This window comes from Saccostrea echinata, unplaced genomic scaffold (genome assembly GCF_033153115.1).
Source record: "Saccostrea echinata isolate AGI-Se365-2 ecotype Australia unplaced genomic scaffold, CSIRO_AGI_Sech_v1 ptg000029l, whole genome shotgun sequence".
In the NCBI taxonomy this organism is placed as follows: domain Eukaryota; kingdom Metazoa; phylum Mollusca; class Bivalvia; order Ostreida; family Ostreidae; genus Saccostrea; species Saccostrea echinata.
This window is the reverse complement of record NW_026889778.1, coordinates 8,963,695-8,986,740: the sequence shown is the minus strand read 5'-3', so window position 1 is coordinate 8,986,740 and position 23,046 is coordinate 8,963,695. Positions and strand designations below refer to the sequence as shown.

The 23,046-nt window shown below is 33.5% G+C and overlaps 2 protein-coding genes across 3 annotated transcripts in view; one reads left to right on the top strand and one right to left on the bottom strand.

Moving 5' to 3' along the window:
* The first annotated feature begins 5,343 nt into the window (after nucleotides 1-5,343).
* Nucleotides 5,344-14,420, top strand: LOC133195563 (LHFPL tetraspan subfamily member 3 protein-like). 2 transcript variants are annotated; one of them, XM_061331448.1, is made up of 4 exons: nucleotides 5,344-5,850; nucleotides 9,294-9,530; nucleotides 10,270-10,301; nucleotides 13,165-14,420. In XM_061331448.1, the coding sequence occupies exons 1-3, from the start codon at nucleotides 5,436-5,438 to the stop codon at nucleotides 10,278-10,280; spliced, it is 663 nt and encodes a 220-aa protein (XP_061187432.1). In that variant the 5' UTR covers nucleotides 5,344-5,435; the 3' UTR covers nucleotides 10,281-10,301; nucleotides 13,165-14,420. The 2 variants fall into 2 exon arrangements, with proteins under 2 accessions (XP_061187432.1, XP_061187431.1); XM_061331447.1 differs by lacking the exon at nucleotides 10,270-10,301.
* Nucleotides 14,421-15,525: 1,105 nt separating this feature from the next.
* LOC133195570 (uncharacterized) overlaps nucleotides 15,526-23,046 on the bottom strand; it is a 37,018-nt gene continuing 29,497 nt past the window's right edge. Inside the window, exons 11-22 of the mRNA XM_061331454.1 lie at nucleotides 21,938-22,090; nucleotides 21,027-21,143; nucleotides 20,629-20,817; nucleotides 20,149-20,289; nucleotides 19,599-19,787; nucleotides 19,136-19,273; nucleotides 18,860-18,985; nucleotides 18,336-18,455; nucleotides 17,974-18,093; nucleotides 17,680-17,811; nucleotides 16,756-16,897; nucleotides 15,526-16,350 (exon numbers count right to left, since the gene is read on the bottom strand). Of these exons, the coding sequence (XP_061187438.1) occupies nucleotides 15,942-16,350; nucleotides 16,756-16,897; nucleotides 17,680-17,811; nucleotides 17,974-18,093; nucleotides 18,336-18,455; nucleotides 18,860-18,985; nucleotides 19,136-19,273; nucleotides 19,599-19,787; nucleotides 20,149-20,289; nucleotides 20,629-20,817; nucleotides 21,027-21,143; nucleotides 21,938-22,090 (1,976 nt within the window). The 3' untranslated portion in view covers nucleotides 15,526-15,941. The remainder of the gene's footprint in view (nucleotides 16,351-16,755; nucleotides 16,898-17,679; nucleotides 17,812-17,973; nucleotides 18,094-18,335; nucleotides 18,456-18,859; nucleotides 18,986-19,135; nucleotides 19,274-19,598; nucleotides 19,788-20,148; nucleotides 20,290-20,628; nucleotides 20,818-21,026; nucleotides 21,144-21,937; nucleotides 22,091-23,046) is intronic.

Here is a 23,046-nt window from a genome sequence, read left to right as displayed (position 1 = left end):
CTCATCATTCATTTCCTGTGACTTTCATGCACAGAATGAAAGTAATCGTCAACTCCATTTGCCACATCATGAAGAAAATCCAATGGATACAAAAACTCAAACATCTAATTCTGACAAAGAAGAATCTCGACACTTAGAATGCACCAATAGTTTACCACTCAATTCATCCAAAATTGAATGTGGTGTCCAAATTCTGAGTGACTCGATGCTGAAACGTATTCAACCACGGCGCTTCACTCCACGTGGTAAAACAATAGTCCGCTTCATATGAGGAGGAGCCAATGCTTGTTCCAATTTTGTGGAGAAAAACTGTCATAAATACAATCCAAAGGAGGCTCTTATTCATATTGGAACAAAGGACTTACCCAGCAGTGTAAAAAAAGAGGACTTTGTTCATCTATTAAGTCTTTGTTCCGAATCATGGGAGAACTCTCAGATCCACATTTTGCCAGTTATCTACCTTTAAGACTTTGGAAATGAAATCATGATAAAGCCAATACAGAGATCTATTTGGCATGCAAACAATTTCCAGAAGTACAAATTGTAGATGAATATTTGCCCACAGAAAGCATATATTATGATAAAATTCATCTGAACATGAAGGTGGGTTTACCAGCTATAGTTAAACACTTAAAGGAAGCCCTTGGCATAAAGACAGTATCCCAAGCTCCATCGGTAACTCTGAAATCTCTAACAAAGGGACAAACGGAAAGAATTTCTGCTGCTGTTCCCCATTTAGCACCATTCGGTCATCAGGCTACACCGCCCCCTTGGATCGGCCCACAATCAGTGTCCCCACCTCCGTGGTTATTCCCATTCATCAATTGGCGCAACCCATGGGCAATTCCTCCACCTCCTCCACCCAAGTGTTACTAATTTTATACTAAATACAGAGCCTTGTATGTTTTTCATTTTCATACCTATTAAGGTGTTAATGTATTTCAGTACACGTGTATAAATTCAGATACAGTGTTAGATCACATTATGTACCGGTATGTAATGTGTATGATATTGATATTGTAGATATCCATGCAATAATAATCTCCATCAGCTCTTTTTGATAAAATTATATTTGTATTATGTGTAGAAAGCAGTTACATGTAGGGTACAATGAACATTTTTTGAAATTAGGTATGTGGAATGTTGAAGACCTCACAAGTGTGAAGACCTCTGACCCACAATTTCAAAATATTTTTTCCAATTTTAGCATTATCAGTTTTGTAGAAAACTGGTTGGTTGATATTGATGTTAACAAAGATATTACACTGAATAATTTTCAACTGGTTCACTCTAGCAGTAGGAAAAAACAGAAAAAGGCTAGACGACATTATGTATTTTTGCAAAGAATTGTATTATAAGAGGAATAATTACACTGAAAAACAGTCATCCAGATATATTATGGATTAAACTTGACCGTAACTATTTTAAACTAAATAGAGATATTTATTTAGCTGCAGTCTACATTTCACCAGAATACTCAGGTGGAAATAACACCGATTTAGAATCAATATATTCATTTTTGCTTAATGACGTTGAGAAATATAGTAGATTAGGAAATATTATTGTTCAAGGTGACTTCAATGCATACACTAACACCCAACCAGTTCTTATTTTGTTTGACATTGATTCTCATCGAGTTAATGATGATGACTTAAATTATCGATACGATAATACATTGTCAAGAAATAATCTTGACCACAAACACACTAACAATAGTGGCAAACTTCTTCTTAACATATAAAGAATCTGGATTAAGAATACTAAATGGTAGAACGAGTGGTGATCTTACTGGTAAGCACACCTGTTTCACATATAATGGGAGCAGTCTTGTTGACTACACACTTTCCTCCCAAGACTTAGTCAAGTCTGTTGGATATTTTGAAATCCATGAATTTAAATTATTTTCAAACCACTGTCCAATCAGCTGTTCTTTGTTTGTCAATGATTTTTCTGAACAAGAAATTAACAATGTATGTAAATTAGACCCTTTACCAGGAAAATTTATTTGGACTAAAGAATCTGTTGAATTGTATTCTAAAAATATCAAGAGTTCAACATTCAGAGCAAGATTTTCTGAATTTATTGATACTGATTATGAAAATAGTGACACAATTGTGAACTCATTTAACACTATATTGCAAGATTGTGCAAAACTTTCAACAAAATATGTGGCAAAAATACCAAAATACCAAAAAACCATGGTTTACTGAGTCATGTACTGATCTTCGAAACACAGTGAAACAATATGAAAAGTTAGTAAATCAATATCCTTTTAATGGTCAATATAGAAAACTCTTTTACACATACAGGTCTAAATACAGAAGGCTATGCAAACATGAAGAAAAATCATACAAACAAAAAATTTGTCATGAAATTAACAACAGTCTTGATACCAATCCCAAAACATTTTGGAAAATGTTGCACAAACTAGATTAAATGCAGAATATGCATAACAACTCTCCTGATCTTCCCTGTGATATATTTTATCAGTATTTCAAAACACTGAATACTGCGAATAGCAATCAGAATGATTTCCACAAATTCATTGCAGAACAGTTTAATGTTTTAAAACAGGAACTAGAGAATGATGTTAGTCCCCCTATTGCAACTCAAGAAATAATGAATGCTATAAAAAATCTAAAACAAGGTAAAAGTACATCCATGGATCTTATTAGTCCCCTACCGGTGAAACCGGAGGGGACTATAGGTTTCCTCTGAGTCTGTCCCTCTGTCTGTCTGTCTGTCCGTCAGTCTGTCCCACTTGGTTTTCCGCACTTTTTTTCTAAACGCTTGTAGATATTGAGCTGATTTTTGGTATGTGACTTTAACGTGATAAGTTACAGATCAAGTTTGAATTTCGTTCCGCTTCATTGATTTTTGACGGAATTATGGCATTTTCTATTTTTAACGGGAACCAGATTACACTTGCCGGTAGGGGACTAGTATTGCTAATGCAATACTCTCAGAATGCTTGTTTCAAATGAAATGTTAAAAAATGGAGGTAGTGTACTACTGAAGCCACTACAAAAAATGTTCAACTTTATTTTAAACTCAGGGCAATTTCCTACTTTATGGAATGAAAGTATTCTGGTACTCTTACATAAATCTGGTAACAAACTTGATCCTTGTAATTACAGAGGTATATCCATTACATCAAACCTAGGAAAACTTTTTAATAGGATTATTCATTTCAGATTGCTAGATTTTATCAAGGATGCATCGCTAATTAGTGAAAATCAAATTGGTTTCAAAGAAAAAAGCAGAACATTAGATCATATTTTTACAATTAAGACTATAACAGATTATTATAAAAACAAAAAACAAAAGGTTTATGCAGCTTTTATCGATCTCCGTAAAGCATTTGACGCTATATGGAGGGTTGGACATTTATAGTTATGTATAGCCTCACATTCTATACTAAAATATTGTATATTTATGTATGAACAATTGATGATTCTTATAATGTGTTGTACCTTTGCCAATTATTGTAATTGTGTTTGCGCCAATTAATATTTGTATTTGTATTTGTATACCACGTTAAAGCAAACACAATATCAAGGGCACATGTGGTCAGGCTCTTGTAAAAAAAAAAAAATTAACCCATAGTATGATAATAACTTATTAATTTACATGTGTTATACTATATGGGTTAAAAAATTTATTACAGAAAATTAAACAAGTGTCTGTGATGAAGGGCAATAATCACCAATTCTATATCGACAGCAGGAAAGAAAAATCCGCATATATGGAAAGTAAAAATAAAAACATTTAATCTAACGTGGATACCATAACTACATACCTTTAGGTAGTACACAATAGATAGGCCAAATTTTTCCTCAAATTCAATTTTGTTCAAACTTCAATATTTTGTTCTAGGATACAAAATCTCTCTTTATATGTAATATGAAAGAAATTCAACCGTACATTTTTTGCCCACATAGTTTGAAATATGGCCTATTAGACCCCTGTAAGAAGATTGTGAAATCAGATAGCCGACCTGAGATTGTGCATTATTTAAAAATAACCAATTGATCTATTGTAAACTTGTGTGATGCTGTTTATAAAGGCAACCTTTTTGTAATAAAATTTAGTAAAATATTTTGATACCGGTATATTTGAGTAAAATGTGATGTAAAAAGGAGAACATACATAGCCCAGGAATTGAAAATTTAATGTAAATATGCCACACGTTAAGTCCTATTTAAAGAAAATGTATGATTCAATTTTTACAAAAAATCAACAGAATAATTAAAATGGAACCCAGATTAAAATATGTCAAATGAGGAAATTTGAACCAGTAGTTTCAGATATTTTGGCGATTTTAAATAAATCAAATGAAAAAAAATGCAAAGATTCAGTAAATGACGTCATTATAACTGACGTATTACTACGACCTTGACCTTTGTTGTACAAAGAGAATAGAGAGTCCTTATAAATATGTCTAAATATCAGGTCTCTACTATAAATGGATCAAAAGTTACTTTCCATTTATTAACAGACAGTCATATGGCATGTAGATGGCATAAATACGATCCAAAAATGTAGGCTCCCGAATGATGAATATATAGGATTCTATATTTCTTCAAAATGTGGTGAAAACATGTCATGCTTATTATTTTTCTTACAAAGATCCTTGATTATTGACATTATAGTGACATTATAGTGAAATTATTCTTTATTCTGGTGAAATTTAGAAGATATGCATTAAAACAGATTTCATGGGTGTTGTGTACTATGCGATAAGTCCTTTAAGAATCTCTAAATTTCTCTTAACAGCTTAATTAATAGAATTATGAATGCAATTTTTAGGGAAAATAGTCTTTTAATCTAGTAACTTCTTTTTTTTTTTAATGGATTGGTATTGCAAAGTTTCTGTAGAATACCTATCTACATACTGTTAAACTAATTAACCTGTACTAATCATGGTATCTCTGATACATAAGTTCTCTTTTAGTATCAGAGAGTGTGAATTGATATGAAAGGCTAGTTTTAGGTTATATTTTTGATTTTTCAGTTGTAATACTTTGTAAATGTTTCATAGAAAAATATTTTATTTAAAAATACGGAACACGGGTTGGGGGGGGGGGGGGGAGGTCCGTCCTGAAGCACCTGTGGTTCAATAGGCATTTTTTGATGAGTATTCAAAACAGTTAATTGTCAGTAACACTGACTTTTTGGGTATTGGCAGAGATATAAATCATGTACAACATGTTATGTGTGTCTTTATAATTAAACCGATTATAAAAAAAGCCGAATTTGACGCAAATATTCTATTCAATACACCTGTGTTCTATTTATAGATCACTGAGTTGTCAAACCGGTTAGGGGAACTCTTCTTTGTGCGAAGTAAAGAAACCTCATACCTCACCCAAACAAAAAGTCGTTTGGAGTTCGTGGAAAGAAGTTGAATAATTTAAGTTAAATTCTTGACCACGATGGATCGGGAGGCGGAACACCTGCCTGAGTACAAGAGGATGCATCATCTGACTTATCGGAGGAATTGTCGCGTGGTGACTGTCGTTTGGGCGATCTTCTCCGCCTGTTTTGTGATCCTCAATGCTGTGGCATTCATTCAACCCCAGTGGCTAGGGGATACGGAGACATCCCCAGGGGTGGGGTTTTTCGGTCTATATGAATACTGTGAACGCCTTCAGGTGGGAGGAGAATATAGCTGTCGGGGAGATTTCTTAGACTTTACATCCGTCACTAACGATTCCTTCCGTGCTGCCAGCATGCTAGTTGGTCTATGTAACCTGTTGTTTATTTTTTCTGTCGTCTGCCTGCTTTTGTTCTGCTTCTTGAAAGCAGCCACGGTTTTGAGAATTTGTGGAGTTCTACAGGCGATTGGATGTAAGTGGTTATTTATGAGATCAATTTGTTAACTACTAGTAGTTGAACAAGTTTTAGGTAAGTTAGGAGGGTTGGTGGGGATTACAGTGTGTACAATTGTTCTAAGTAGTACTTAGAATAATCTAAATGTGTCTTGGTACAGGCCCCCACCACAGGTAGAATGCCTCCCATATACCATTGTTTGAAATAACTGTGCACCCGACTGCCCGTGATGCACAAATTTTGCCATGGACGAACAGATTTCCACGTATCAATGCCTGACTGGATGTGTTAAAATTTTGATAAATTTCTCTCAAATCAACTAACAGTATCGCTAGCTAAGTGCAGGGTTCGACATTAACGTTAGTCTGTTAGTCTCAGACTAATGCATTTTCATTCGGACTAATAAAATCTGTGGCTAATTAGTCCGAACGGACTAATAAAAATTTCTGGAAAAAATAAATAAATTACCGATGTTAGATTCTCGACAACTTTCACTGGGAAACCCAACATATATTTTTAGCTTCGTGGCGGGAAGTTAATTTCAAGTCAATTCGGTGCTTAATTTTAGGACTGATTGGTATGAAATTAAACATTTTAGCGATCATAGTTTAGTATAACACATAAAGAAAGATGTCGGACGTTTGGATGTAATGTATAGAGAAAAAAATGAACGAGATCAGGAGCAAGATCGTAGTTCCTGTTTTTTTTTTGATGGACTCATAAAATCGCGTGCGGACTAGTAAAAGTAAAGAAGCACTAATCTGGCCAGACTAAAGCCTAAAAATGTTAGTGTTGAACCCTGAAGTGAAACAAACAAAGAGGTAGAATTTGACAGCCTATAGATTCAGGATAGAAGTTATGGTGATCATGCCCCAATCACATTATCGTGCTTAAAAACAAATTTATAAAAAGTGTTTCATTTTCTCGTGCTAGTATAGAGTTTTGGCAGGGCTGACAACTTTCACTAGCAGTCAGCCCTGCATGTCTAAATAATTCACTGTGAGTTTCAAACACTGCATATACCTGCAATGAAGCAGAAAATTGCAGATTTGCTCCAAAATGATATTTGAGAAAATAATTGAAGTTGCATTGAAATTAACTATTAAATTAATAATAACAAACCTGTTTGAGATTGTGGATACCTTTCATCCCAAAAATTTATCTATATATTGGAGGAATTTAACACCTTTTCTCAAAGTTTTTACTTGTTTCAAATTTACATGTACACCATGTTGACATTCAGCACACTCTGGATTGTCATAGTATATGCATTTAGTTCGAATTAGATAGAACGTTCTATCATTATAATAATATTGTCCGACAGACTTGGTTTAACGATAGAATTCATTCCCTGTATTGGCAATGTAGCAAAGAAACACAGGTGATAACTCCAACTTGGTGCATTTACAATGAACAATCCAGAGAGTTCCAAATGTCAACATGGCGTGTAAATTTGAAGTGAAAAAAAACGTTGAGAAATCGAGTTGAATTTTCTTCTTTATATAGATTATTTTTTAGGTTAAAAGGCATATACAATCTCAAAACTGTTTAAAATTATGATCATGATGATTAATTTGGTTGTTATTTTCAGTGCGTCTCCTTTTTTTATTTTTCAAAATCATTTTGGAGCAGATCCACTTTGATTTGCTACATTGCAACTCTATGGGACATATTCTAACTGTGTTGAGGGCTTGTCCCGAGACGCAGTTAGATAATTCTAAGTATAACTTCAAGTTATCACCCTTGTATATCTTTCCATTGTTAGACCTGCAGGTCCATAGACCTGTTTAATTAAAGGACTTATCGCATGTTTCTAAATTATTTGAAATTAAAAGCGTATTACGTTCCTTATGACCACAATTTATAAATTGTGTGTTTTTACTGTGGATAAATCGCGGTAATTAACCAATTATTGACTCAAATGAAAACCCCTGAATTAAAAATCTAAGTTAATTAGATAGCGATCACGTGACCCTGTGACGTCAAAGGCGACAATGGCTGATCAGCTCTTCATTAATCTTACTAAAATATACGCGATACAACCTGAATTTTCTGCGTTGTGGACGACCAAATCACTTATTTTATCGATATAAATTGAATATTCAACCTTATATGCTAGAATTGTCAGCAAGAAAAAATCTGTTAACATTGTAAAAATAGCAGCGACGATAGCGAGGGAGACGCAGCGAAGACGAAGAAACTCGCCATAACAGTGCAGTTTGATCTGTCATCTTATCAAGTGTATTAACTTATTTGATTCACAAATTAAACATTATATAACTTTGTTATTCTTCGTTTTGTATATAACATTAATTTATGCAAGTCTTTATATGTTTTTTAAAGGATGGCGATCTTGAAAAGTAAATTCCCGATCTCGAAACATTGCCGTAATTAGAGCTACAGGTTCTAAATATTTTTAATAAAAAACGAAAATATCTTAAAAGCATTATACCTTAGAACTAATTAATGTTCTATAGTAATTGAAAAGCATATAAGGAATTCATTTTTTCAGCATTTTTCGTAATTAAGCTGCATTTGTTGTTGATAACTCCGTAAATAGTGTGCATATTCTCATCTCTCTATCACCGAATTGTCGCCTATGACGTCAGAGCAGTATTTCGCCGAAATCCGACTGAAATATGCATATTGCCGTATTTGAATTTCAGCTCTCCATATCTCTTAAAATATGCTGTCAACAACGTTTATTGTATTCAGTATTTTAATAAATAAGGTTATAGCTAGATAATATTTTTCATAAAATTACGATTTTTGAAAGATCATGCGATAAGTCCTTTAAGGAGTACTTGTAGGAAATTAAGATGTCTATTGACTAAAGCACTTGTGTGTCAAATTGCATTCTAATGAAGGGGGGAGAAATGAAATTTTTCTAATGAAATTATTTCTATCGACGTAACCAAAAATTGTTGTATAAATTAACGCAAGCAGAGTTGTGGTACTTAAGAATTAATCAGGTATAGATCAGATATGTGGATATATGGTTGAAGGTCCTATAGTTGTATGTGCTTGACCACTGGTCCAAATCAGATATGGCCCACATAGACCTGGGTTGCTTTATGTCTCGATGATATGTTTTTGATAAATTGCTTTAAAATATGAAATTCTTAATAAATAGTAAATTAGAGTACACTGTAAGTTAAAATATTGGTCAGGTGGAATGACTAGTAAAATTTCATTTAACTACCACTTAATTGATTGAAATTTAAGTGTCAGTTAAAATGAAAACTTCCACTTAGCAAAGATACTCTCTTAAACACATGATGTGATGACTGGGCACTCAAGGGTATATAGGACAACAGGACGTAAGATTTTAATAAGACTATTACTCTTTTTTTGGACAAAATTGGTCAAACCTATTGATCATGTAGACACATAATGAAGGCAGAACTATATATCACAAACATAATTTACTGATCATAGTATTTAATATATGTATATTGTAGGTGTGTGCATGGCTTTGGGATGCATTATTTACCCTAATGGCTGGGATGATGCGATGGTTCTAAGGACGTGCGGTAAGGATGCTGGGAAGTATCGAGTCGGACAGTGTCAGGTCCGCTGGGCGTTTATCCTCTCTATAGTACTGGTCTTTGATGCCATTGTTCTCGCTGCTCTGGCGTTCATCATGGCTGCCAAACAGGCAAACCTCCTACAGAAATCTGAGTACCGCAAACAAAAATGTAAGTATCAAACAAAAGTTTGTTATCTTCTTGTGTTTCAAGTATTCTATATTTATCAGTGTTACATGTAGATCTGTCTTGGTTCGTAAGAATGATGGTGTTGATGAAATTGATCATGATGAATGATGGTTTTTATGAAATTGATAAGTAACTAATTTATCAAAAATAAATCATTTAATATCAAATTTCAAAGTGTATATCTATAGAAATATGATTGAATGATGGTAAATTAATAAATGAAAAAGAATTTTATGTCTTATAGAACCAAGATCGATGCATAAACTGTATATACATATATATATTTGGGTTAATTTCAGTTTGCAGTGATGGAGATGTTAAAATAGAACTTTCAGAAAAGAGATTCTTTTACATATTTTATGATATATACCAGTACAGTGTATCAGTAGTGTTCTTTTTTGTGTGGGAATGTAGCTTATATCTATTCTCATTTCAGAAAAATTCAATCACGGCAAATTGGGCATTGATAAAGTTTTATAAAAAAAAAAAATCATTTCCTATATAATATATATGGGTAAAGGACATGAATCTTATATTAATTCAGATTTTTCTCTTGTTTTGAACATTATCTGATTATCTGGTTAGATGTAGTTATGTCTTTTAACATGTTTAAGGATACAAGTAGTGACTTACAACATGTACAATATGCAAGTTAAAAATGGAGAAATTTAATCATATGTAAATTTTGGAGTACTTGTGTGCATTGCTTATTTTTTTGCAGATTTAAAGTAAAAAAAAATTATCTAGAAAAAGGTATGACATGATACTAATTCTATGAACAACTAACAATTATAAACCTGCATGTGTAGTTTAGTTTCTGATGGTTGACAAGGATACCTTGAGTCGACCATCTTTTTCTACTGTTACTACTAACCAAAATTGTCTGAGGCCTCAACAGCATGTCAGTGTGTCAGAATATTTCTGTATTCAATGCATGTTTTTCAGAATATAATGATAACTTTACTAAGGCAGATCTAAATGATTACAAATGTGTGATTTACAAATAAGGTGACATTCTTGTCAGTAATTGTGTTTATGATTTACGGTATATGATCTTGACTAGCTACTTCCTTTATCATGGCTGTATCAGAATTCAAATTATCAAACGTGCAAAGAACACCTGAATAAATCTCAATAAGGGAACCCAAAAATCTTTATTAATGCATAACTTGTTAATTATTAAATTCAGTTCTTAAAAAAAAAAATGGTCAGACATTTTAATTTTCTACAGTTTATCACAGATTTATTTTTCGTACACATTTTCCTTATTGATAACATTTCCTATTCCTTAATTAGCACAACTCAATATCTGAATAGCCCATATTTTGACTAAGGCTCAACATTTCTGTTTTTTCCTTAGCGTATAAATTTGATAGCAGTTCATTGTCTTCTTTTTTTTCATGATGAGTATTGTTAATCTTGAAACTATAGCCAAGATTTCTAGCTATTTTTTTTACACTACTTGAATGACACTATATTTTCAACAACATTTTAATATCAAATGACAATTTTAAAGGTCAAATCATTTATCATGTTTATTATATGTTTAAACCTTTTGTTTTTCAAGCTTTGCCAACTTTTGACAATTCACCATTTGACTTACATTTTTAGCATGTTCAGATTTTTTATTAAATCTCTACTAAATGTATTTTTATTGCTTGTGGTTTTATATCCAGCATGTCATGTGATTGCCGTTCAACAATTGTTTGACTGGTTCTCAAACCAAATGATTACATCCACTGAACATGTGAAGATAAATTACATTAACTGCCTGTTTGCCGCTAAAATAGGATTGAATGACTGCAAAGTTTCTACTTGTACAAATGCATGAATGTATATACGTCGCATTCTTTATGCATGTTTATTTATGCCCTGTTCACACGGAGAGTTTAATTCGAATTAGACATAAGTTACTGCGAATTAAATTTGAACCGCATTCACACGGAGAATTTAATGCGAATTAGTTTAATTTGAATTAGTTTACTGCGCATTAAATTACTTCATATTAGCTCCATGTGAACGCTAAGCGAAGCTAATTCGAATTAAATTTTGACGCATGCGTAAGGACAGAATTAAGTCAAAGACCACATGTCTGTTAGATATAGTAACTTGTGCTAGTTTTGAGTGGAAAACAAAAGAAAATTATGTTGATCAATAAAATGTGTACAGACACTATGACATTATTTATCTGCTCTGCACAATGTGACGTGATTTGAAAATGACGTCATAATAGGCTTACTAAATAGCCTTACTGTAGAAATATAATTTTGATTCGCATTAGTTTACTTTGGATTAGCTCTCGTGTGAACGCAATCTAATTCGCATTAGTTTACTTCGAATTAATTTACTGTGAATTAAACTCTCCGTGTGAACAGGGCATTAAATTACTGCAAAATTTATGTATTGATTACTTAGCACAGCTATAATATTTTCATGAATTTCAAAGTCTTATAATCCATGAATTGATGAAATGATATTGTGTTTAATATAAATTGAAGACTTGAAATGATATTTTGTTCATGAGTTTCAACGACAAAATACGAGTCCCTCTAAAATAAGCACACACATTGTATGTTTACTTATATTACATCGTATGATTTTGGCAGTTTACTGTTATAATGGTATTCATGCATGAAGATTGAAGAAGTATCAGGATTTTTCTAGAAAAGCCTTGATGACTGCACAATACACATATATCTTCAGCATGTTCACTTCACTCTTAAATGACTGTCTTGAAAAAAATGTTTGAACTCCATGCTTTTGGAAGTCCAAATTTAGTAGAAAGTCAAAATTTAGTAGGAAGTCCAAATTTAGTTCAGGCAGACACAAGATTACTGGAAAAGGGGGATGTGGGAAGGAATGTCCCTCTCTTAAGCTATTTTTTTTCTCCATAAATCCGATATCGTTCTGGTAGGTTCTTGTCATGAGCATTTTTCAGAGATTATTTAAAGAAATCTAAAAAGCAGTGCTTTAAAGGATAGATAATGATATCAAGTAAATTAATGAAAAATTTTTATGAGATGTAGAGTTGTTTGATAGTGTGACGGCATGTTGTGAGTTAAGGCTCTGTGCCCTCGGATTCCACGCAGGGCCTCCATGAAACTGTATTTATTTAATTCAGTACTAGACATCTATGATTTACCTTTATTTGTTTATTACTTGAAACTGAAACCTTCAACTGACAAAGGTATTTTCAGTTTTTACTTTGGACATTATATCAATGCTAAAGATAACACAAAAGTGTGTGTACTATTTGATGACATCCACTGTTTTCAGATCTCTTCATTTTCTTCTCCTCTTTTTGGAATTATTCATAGAGAATTGATTAATAATCTATATTGAGTACCAGTAAATATTAAAATTTAGCACTTAGAAATTCCCTGTTAGTTGGTACACTTAATGAGACAAAGTTGCTGTGGACTTCATCTCCCCTTTTTTAATTTAAAAAAAAAAGATATGGAATACTTAACATGTGGCTTGTGGATTTGTTTGATATAAATGGATTTATTATCAATATATCACTTTTGTTTTTAATAAAATATAATAGGAAGTAATAAAAGGTTGGCATACCTCATGTAGATGGATTCATTTATATTTCTTCAATTTTCTTTTCTAGCTTCATTTACAAATGGAGGTTTCACTGATATAACACCTGCTGAGGAGAAACCTGTGATTACAGAGACAGTCATTGCAGACCAGGGGTCAGAGGTCGTTGATGACATCAGACTGTAGGGGGCGGAGGACATTGTTAACAATGGTTAAAAATTATCACAAACTTAAATATCATCATAGTCTTAGAGCAAATTAATTAAAAGAAGACAATAATTATTTGGGTTTTTTCTTCAAAATACATGAGTATACATCTTAGGGGAAAAGTCAAGCAGCACACCATCTTGTTTTCTTCTATGTATTTATGTGATGGAAGATTTTACACAATTCTTGACATACAATTTTTATTCTTAGTCTATTGATACATTCTAAATGACATGATGAGCATTAACCATGTTAACATATATGTATAATACTTTAAAATCATTGTAGTGTATAATTAATTTTTGTTTTGAATGTTTTCCTCTAAACCCTACATGAAATTGAAGATATCACTACCACCTTTTAGTAGTCGGGTAAATTGTATTTTTAATTTATTGAAACCAAAGAGATTATTTTCTTTTCAAGAAAGCAAGAATTTTCAAACAAAATTTGCTATGTGTTGATCTGTTGAAATTTTACGTGATCTAGATTGATTGTAAGTAATCGTGGCAAAATCCTTAAAAAACAACTGTTTTTTGATGCATTGTCATTCAAATCATTTCTATACATTAAGACTGAATTGAAACTGTACAATGATTAAAAGCTTATTTGATTTAAAAATTTGTATTTTGGTTTGTACACATCATATTTTCCACATAATCATATCATTCACTGTAATGTGTAAATAATTCTTTTATGGTTTAATCGTATTTTATTAGCATATAATTTTCATTCAGTTTATTTATTTTCATTTAAAAAAAAGAGGAAAAGAAAAAGATGTTTGCTTTTTTTCTTAGATTTAATTTTTTTCAGTCCGAGAAAATATCCACATTCCAAACTTCTTTAAAACTACTACTTGAAGCATGCATAATACATGTTATTTTTGTAGCAAATAAGTTTTAAAAATTTTGATTTAAAATTTTGCAGGTTGTGACTTGTTTTACCATACAATTGTTTGTGTGTAGATTATATATTGCTTTTCTTAGCCTTTTCATTATAATTTTGTTGTAAAGATGTATTTGTAAAATTACTTCATTTGGCAGATTGAAACTGCTGTTTGGTATGAATATTGATATATTATTAAATGTATTTTTTGTTTGGAAAATAGAATATATTTTCACATTTGTTTTCACTTCTTTCTTATAATTTGAAAAGGCATTTTGTGAATTAGAATCACAAACTCCCCCAGATATAACAATGTACTATGGCTACCAGAAAATTTGGTTTAGAAAGTTACCAAAGCACAGTTTTTAAAAATAATTTGTTTCTTTAGTACTTGTATCAATGGGAAGTCGTGTATTCCTGAGTGATATTTTGAGCTCATTTGTGCTTTTATGATTAGTGTCCATTGTCTGTCTGTTCTGTGTAATCTGTTAACTTGTCTCATTTTCAAATTCTTCTCTAGAACCTATTGGCCAATTTCTACCAAACTTGCCACAATTGACAAAGCATCCTTGGATGCAGGAGATTAATTTTTCAAAGGAAGATCCATCCTTTTTCAAGGGGAGAGAATTAGGAAATATTGAAAATAAGCTGGGGGTCATTTAAAAATATCAATGAAAGGTAAAAATGAAGAAAAGGCAAAACTTGTGTAAAAGCTCTCTTGTATAATGTAGATATGAATTTGTCTTTTAGGGGGCTGACATTAAATATAAGAATATATAAGAGAAATCTTGTTATAATAAGAATAGCAAAGCTTACAATGCATACATTTACTAGGCATATTGATATGCAAGTATCCTTGAAGATTTAAATGACCTAAAGTGCTAGGAAGGGGCCACAATTTACACATCTTTACAGTGTTTTCCATCCACTCCCCCATGGGGAGCAAAGATGACCTTGTGAAGATGCAATTGATGACCAATTTTTACACAATATTTTGAATTTCTTCTTGTTGAGAATAACACCAGACCCATAACTGGTTATACTAATGTTCTCATGTAGTGTAATATTATGACAGATCCCAGGGGCTAGGATGGTACCAAAATTGAGGATATAGTTTATATAAATTATGTCCCAGAAAATTGTTTTGTCAAGAGCAGCACAATTAAAAAATATTGGCATCTCCGTGGGGTGTAGGACTAGGTATATATATCTTGATCCCATGGGTTAGGGCGAGCATCCCATGTCATAAATATTCATTAGGTCTCAATCTCGATTCAGACTCTAACAAGGAAAATGTTATGATAGATTCATATCAAGGTAGACTGTTAGTAAAATCAAATACTTCTCTGTACCAGTTGATAATTTTTATTCAAAACTTTCCAAAAAAAAAAAAGAAAATGCAAACAAATATTATTTCTTAACAGGTCATGCATGCATGAAGATGTAGTTGATGAACACAGACTTGCACACATATATAATAAAAATAACTGATTCAGGAAGGCAAAATACAGAGTAATGTAGATTTTGTATGAAAAAAAAAATGAGCAAAAATTTATACATAGCTTGTCTTATTGATTAAATGAGCACTTTACTCTCTACCAGACTGCTAAACCTCTTTTGGATACATACAACAGAAATTCAATTGACGCCATTTTAACATGGGTAAATGTACAAACAATCGTGAAAATCAACAATCATGCAAATTATTTCTGAAATGAAGTAAACAGTGATCATTCAAATACATGTATCTCCCTTTGTCTACACCACACTGTCACCAGTAACATACAGGAATATCTTGGATACGGCGGTTCCTGTGTAGCGTGACCTGAGATCAGTGATCTGCATGGTCAGTTCTAGCTCCACGTCCTGTGGGCCAGGGATTCGATAGTTCAAGGATACCACGGCTTGGGCAGAATTTTTAATTTTGAGGTCAAAGTATCCTCTGTTTACAGCCATGACCCCCGATTTGAGAGGTCGTGCATCGATGACCTTGAGATTCCAAGCAAACTGCTTTTGAGAAGTTTGGGGTCCTGACATGGCAAATAAATCTGTTGGTATCTTGATGTTTGATGGGAATGACAGAAAGTTGTAGGACAGAGAGATAGGAGCAGTCAAACACTGAACGTCTCCTCTTTGGCAGGTAAAGGACGTACGCTTACATCTTACACTGAAAAAAAAAGTTAATGACATAATATACGGTTAATGCTTCCTACTTTTATGATTTTTCCTTATAATTTCTGCCTGGGAAATGTACCGATTTTATACAAAGGGATCCAGAGTGAATAATACAGTAAAGCACATTTATAATAAACATGCTTATAATGAATTCACGCTCCATCAAATTGATGCTTATCCCCTGTAGTTTTTAAAACATATTATTAACTTATAGCAAATTAATATGTCTTTAGTCAAATTTTTCATCCCTTGCACTTCACTATGAGCGTTTTTTTATTGTACCATAATATGAGGAAATATATCATCAAGTCAAGGTCGATTTGCTTTTAGCAATAAAAGTCTCAGATGCTGAAAAGAAATAAAAGAGGCTAATTGATTTATTCTGACAAGGCTTTACCTGTTTCTGCGAGGTCCTACAGGGGTCCTGACAAAGCCAGGGGGACAGGTCACCTGGGGACATTTATAACTGCCCCGGGTGTTGAAGCACATTGACTCGGGGGTCGTACAGCGATACGTCCCCTCAGCACACTCATCGATATCTAGAGAATATTACATGTACATCCATAGAATGGTACTTTATTACATAAGATGACCAAAAAATATACTTTTATTTTCATGTACAATTGTATATTACATAAATGCAGCAAATTAACAGAGCATTTTTTAAATTTGTTGTGACTGACTGTGGCAGGTCAAAATTCTTATAGGATTAAGGTGAATATATTGTTTGTTTAGAGGAGCTATATGATTACATTAATCAAATACAAGTCAATAAACTTTATATATGTATATAAACATATTGCATTGGAGATCATTTTCTCAACCAACTCACTAACAAAGAGAAATACAAACAGTAGATAGTACACCTTTAATTGTCACACAAATATCAAGAATATACTGTATCACAATTACATACTAATATTTAGAGTACCAGGAAATTATTACCTGCTACAGGCCTGATTAATACATTTTTTCTAAATGAGAATTTCAGTTAGTTAAAATTATAAATTTTAATCTAATCATTGTATTTTTATCACATTTTCCTACACCACTTCTGTGATGTGCCAATGGTTTTTGCATGAAAGTGATAAGTAAAATAATGTAAATTCATACATAAAAACAGTGCAAAACATTGATAGTGATGTATAAACATGTGATAAAAAAATCTACCATGATTTGTAGTTGGATTATGATTTTTATCCAACTCTTATGTTTTTATCCCCTTACCAAGGCTCGGAGATAAAACACAGTTTGTTGGATAAAAATCATATCCAACCACAAATCATGGGAGATCCTATATGTATGAATCTTACTAACTGACCTTGACATGACCTTCCTCCTCCTAGAGTCCTCCAACCATCGGGACACGTACACATGTAGGACCCTGGTGTGTTAATACAGGCCCCTCCACAGACCCGACCCCTCAGGGAGTACGACTGGCATTCATCTATGTCTGTAATGTATACTTAACAAGTTGTGATACATACTTCAAGATGATGCACAATAATATACTCAATATAACAAGGAAGAATAGAAATTGTAAACCTTAATACTAGGACCAAATAATTACAGTTATATACTTGACAACAGGTGAGGACCAGTGTAGATTATTTACCTGAGCAGGTGCGTTTGTCTGGGTTGAGTTTGTAGCCTGACCTACATGTACACTCAAAGGATCCCACAATATTAACACAGTTTTGTTCACATACGTTTCTGCTTTCACATTCATCAATATCTGCAAAAAAAAGGATGCAATGTTATGTAATGCACTTCTTATATACATAAGAATCTGTTGTTCACAAATAGTATCATTAGACTTAACCTTGTCTTACATGAACATGATATACCTTCATAAGTCCTGCCGCTAAGGACTATATCTGTGTTACATCTGTATAGTACATGGGCATGACTTACCTTCACAGTCCTGCCCCTGAGCACTGTACCTGTGTTACACCTGTACACATGGGCATGACTTACCTTCACACGTCCTGCCCCTGAGCACTGTACCCGAGTTACAGTTACACCTGTAACTACCAGGTGTGTTCTCACAAACTCCATTGTACGGACAGATGTTGCCATATGCACACTCATCAATATCTAAAATGTAAAGCATCATTTTCAATTTTAAATCCAAAGAAAGTACTTTAAAAAAAACTGAAAAATTTCTCTGAAATATGCTGTGCAAAATACAGCTAAAAGAAAAGGAAGCTAATTTCATCAATATGTTTTTCTCCTGGTTTTGATGGAACTAAGGCTGAGGTGGCTTACAAATGAACACGGCACTTGTTTAGTTGTGTCTCTCCTCCAAGCCGAGGCTGATACCTATATAAAGCTGAGTGGCATCTAACAATGCAAATTAAGTGCCTTGTCTAAGAACATAAAACACAGGTTAAAATAACCTGTTCTGATACAAATTGCCAACCTTTCCATCGCTAGACATATTCTATTGATCACAGAGCAACTAACTCCTCTAAAAATATAATGATGGAAAAACTGCTGACCTTCACAGCGACCTTGAGAATCCCGTCTGTACCCCTCCCCACAGGTACAGCCATAACTTCCTGCCGTGTTGACACATTCCTGGTCACTTTGACAGTTGTGAACTCCCCTCGCACATTCATCAATGTCTAAAACACACATATTTTCAAAACACAATTACATTTTCAAAGTTTAACATTTTATTAAAGAATCCATGAATTAATGTGCATAATCAGCCTTGATTAACAGCAAAGATGAATGTGACCTGAACCATGTTACCATGGAGATGACCTAGTTACCTATACAGGCCTTAGTGATAGGATCGACCTGATGACCTTGAGGACAGGAAGTACTTGGTATACAGCGGTAGGATCCGTAGGTGTTGACACAGCGAGCTGAGGCCGGGCAGATCCCGGGCTGCTGACACTCGTTAATGTCTGTACACAGAAAAAAAGCTATATAAAGAACAACTATAAAGAACAACTCGGCAAGTATATGTCCAGTGAGTAATTATCTACAGTGTGCAATAATCTACACAGAAGAAAATGAAGCTAAGAAGTATCTTAGGAAGCAAATGAAATGTCCAGTGAATAATTATCTACAGTTTGCTTTTCTTCTTTTGCCCTATTCAGTTTCATATTATGTTGAATTTAAATCAGAGCTTATTCACTTTCAAATCTGATCATTCATTAAGACAAACAGAAATAACTGTAAATGACAAGCCCCTCATTCAGTAGAATACCCTGGGGTTGGACTACATACCAACACACATTCCATTAGAGTCTGGTTCCCTGCCCCGCGGACATTGTATCGGCTCACATTGGCCTGTAGATGTGGAGAATCGGTGACCTCTTTGACAAGTTGGCTTTTGACATCTAAATGTACCATCCATGTTGAAACAGTCATAACCAGAGGGACAATTATGTGTTCCCAGCAAGCATTCATCTATGTCTAAAATTACATCATATGTTTACAATACAGTCAAATCTCGTTATCTCAAACTCAATGGGACCAAGGAAAAACTTCGAGATATCCGATGATTTGAGATATCGAGGTTAAAATACTTAAAGAATAAGTGGTTGGGACTTCCAAATCACTTCGACATATCCATGGTATTTGAGATATTTGTGTTCGAGATACGGAAGTTCAACAGTATATTTAGCTTGACAACTTTTGAAACTTAGGAAAATACCTGGTAAACTTTTGTGTGTTGTTACCATGTTCTAATGTAAAGGGGACAAAATCAAAAGGGTTTTCAATTAGAAAGTTAAAAAAGTCTTTGAATTATAGAGAACAAAATCCCTCTGCTTACCTTTACAGGTTTGAGTCTCTTCCATCATAGAGTAGCCCGTCCCACAGCCCAGGATCCTCCTACAGGTGAACGAGCCTACAGTGTTCTCACACCTCTGTGAGGATAAACAGGTGTCCCTCTTAGTGGCACATTCGTCAATGTCTGTCAGAAAATGACAAAGTGAAATCAACTTCATAAAATGTATTCAAAATGTCTCATTATGATTTAACTATGTGTAAACAGTGCAACTTTGCACAAAAAAATAAATATAACCGGTGTACGCTGGTTATGTAAATTCTTTCTGTAATGAATGCAACCATTCATCTCCATATAAATAAACAAAACAATAAATTGAATGAAATATTATTTAACTATAACTAAATGACACAAAAAAGCTAACAGACAAAACAGACAGAAATGAATGCCATACCATAATACATCCCATCTTAAGACGGGCGTATGAAAACCAATGATTTAAATATTCTGGACTATCTTCTTTACCTGCACATGACCCAGCTACTCTGTCATAAAAGTACCCAGTGGTACACCTTGGGACAGACCGACAGGCCTTGGAGACAGGGTCCACTTCCTGGCCCCGGGGGCAGGGCCGGCATCTATAAGTTCCCTCCTGATTGTAACATCCTTGTCCCTGTGGACAATTTGCTGTCCCAGAGGTGCATTCATTAATATCTGGATATTCCAAAAAGAAATAACATTGTTCATGTAATACACATGCTGAGTCATCTATACCTGTGTATTCATGTAAAAAAACACATCACTTATAATTACCTGTACTGGGTACTTTTCACTTTGAATTCATAAAAGATATTCAAACAAATGTAAAATTATCATTTCAAAAAGATATTGAAATCTTACACAATCCCAAAGTATTAACTGACCTTGACAGTTGATTCCGTCTGCCAGTAGTGTGTAACCTTGGTTACAGGCACAGCTGACCCCATTTTCATCCTCTACACAACGCTGCTGGCAGGGATTATACCTCTCACAGCCGATGGCTAAAACAATAAAAGTGCTATCAATATGTTCTCACCAGATTAGTGACACTCTTTGGTCTGTGATTAGCGGGGAATAATGTAAAGAAACATGAATTAGTACAAATGTTCTAACAATAAAATCATTGTATCAGAGTACTTTAACCTGACTGTGGACAAGAACATTTCTATTACATTTTGACTAGAAAGTGATATGATTATATTTATATCACTTAAAACTTTATAAAAGTGACGTTTTCACACCTGAGCAAGAGATATCATTAATGACAGATGATACAACAAACTTTTATCAAAAATCTTGAAAATAACAACTTAAGTCATGTTTATATAGGTAGAATGAATAAGTTTAACCGCATAGATTTTAATTTTTTCATTCAAAGTTTCACAATAGCTGAATAGTGGGATTTAAGGCGATAAAAATTTGTATAGATTAATAAGGATAGTTACAGAAAGGTGGACTTTTAGCATTATAGAAATTTTACAATTTCATAATATTTTAGAAATTTATTAATGGTATTCTAATCATTTACAACCAAAATAGGTCCAAAAATATATACCAATCCAAGCATCCATTTTTTTGTTTGTATCATGTCCGGATTAAAAACCAATTTACAGAGTCTAATCTAACACCATGTATTGGTAAGGCTTACTAATACCAGGGTATGTCATCTTGTTGTTTTTCAGTGACACTGATAAGTCCAAACTATCTGTAAAATTGTCCTGAAATTCCACACTATCTGCACAAATGTCCTAATTTGTCACATATTAGTAAAAAATCTAAATATTTCCAATCTTACGTTCATTCTCAATACAGGTACTGCCATCTGAGTGTAGCGTGTATCCAGAGTTACATTCACAGCGGTAACTACCGATCGTGTTTACGCAGATCTGTCCACAAATATGGCCGCTGTGGAGTGCACACTCGTCAATATCATTTACAGCTGTTGTACCTAACATTTGAAAATAATTAACAAGTAAAAATTGTACTCAATATTATAAGTTAGGCCTTGATAGAATATTTAATGCAACTGAAGAAAACATGTAGAAAGGCTCAAAGCTATATGAATGTGGGGGCAATACATGAAATCTTTAAATTTCAATTTAACTAAATTACCCTATCACATAAAGATTCTTTCCATGTTTATATTACACTGAAATCTGTAGAATTATGATAAAAAGATACTTTACAAACTCTTTTATTATTTATATGTGAGAAATATTTGCAAGTTTCACAATAAATCCTAAACAGAAGTCATATTAAAATAACAACTGGTTTACAGTTACACTGTGTGGAAGAGATGAGCCTTACTGTTAAGTGCAGATGACCCCAGGCAGCACTCCTTGAACATGGCATCACATGGTCCCCCAAAGCTCTCCTTCTGAAGCAGTGAGCAGTCTCCACTCATGGACCGCGAGATCAGTCCCAACTGACAGCAGTGACAACATTCCTAATAAAAAACAACAACAGATTAGCCCTAACTGACAGCAGTGACAACATTCCTAACAAAGAGTGACAACAGATTAGCTGTAACTGAGAGAAGTGACAACATTCCTAATAAAATACAAAAACAGATTAGCCCTGACAGCAGTGACAACATTCCTAATAAAGAGTGACAACAGATTAGTCCTAACTGACAGCAGTGACAACATTCCTAATAAAAAAACAACAGATAAGCCCTAACTGACAGCAGTGACAACATTCCTAATAGAGAGTGACTAAAGTCCTTACAAAGAGTGACAACATTCCTAATGAAAAACAACAACAGATTAGCCCTAACTGACAGCAGTGACAACATTGATAATAAAGAGTGACAGCAGATTAGCCCTAACTGACAGCAGTGACAACATTCCTAATAAAGAGTGACAACAGATTAGCCCTAACCGATAGCAGTGACAACATTCCTAA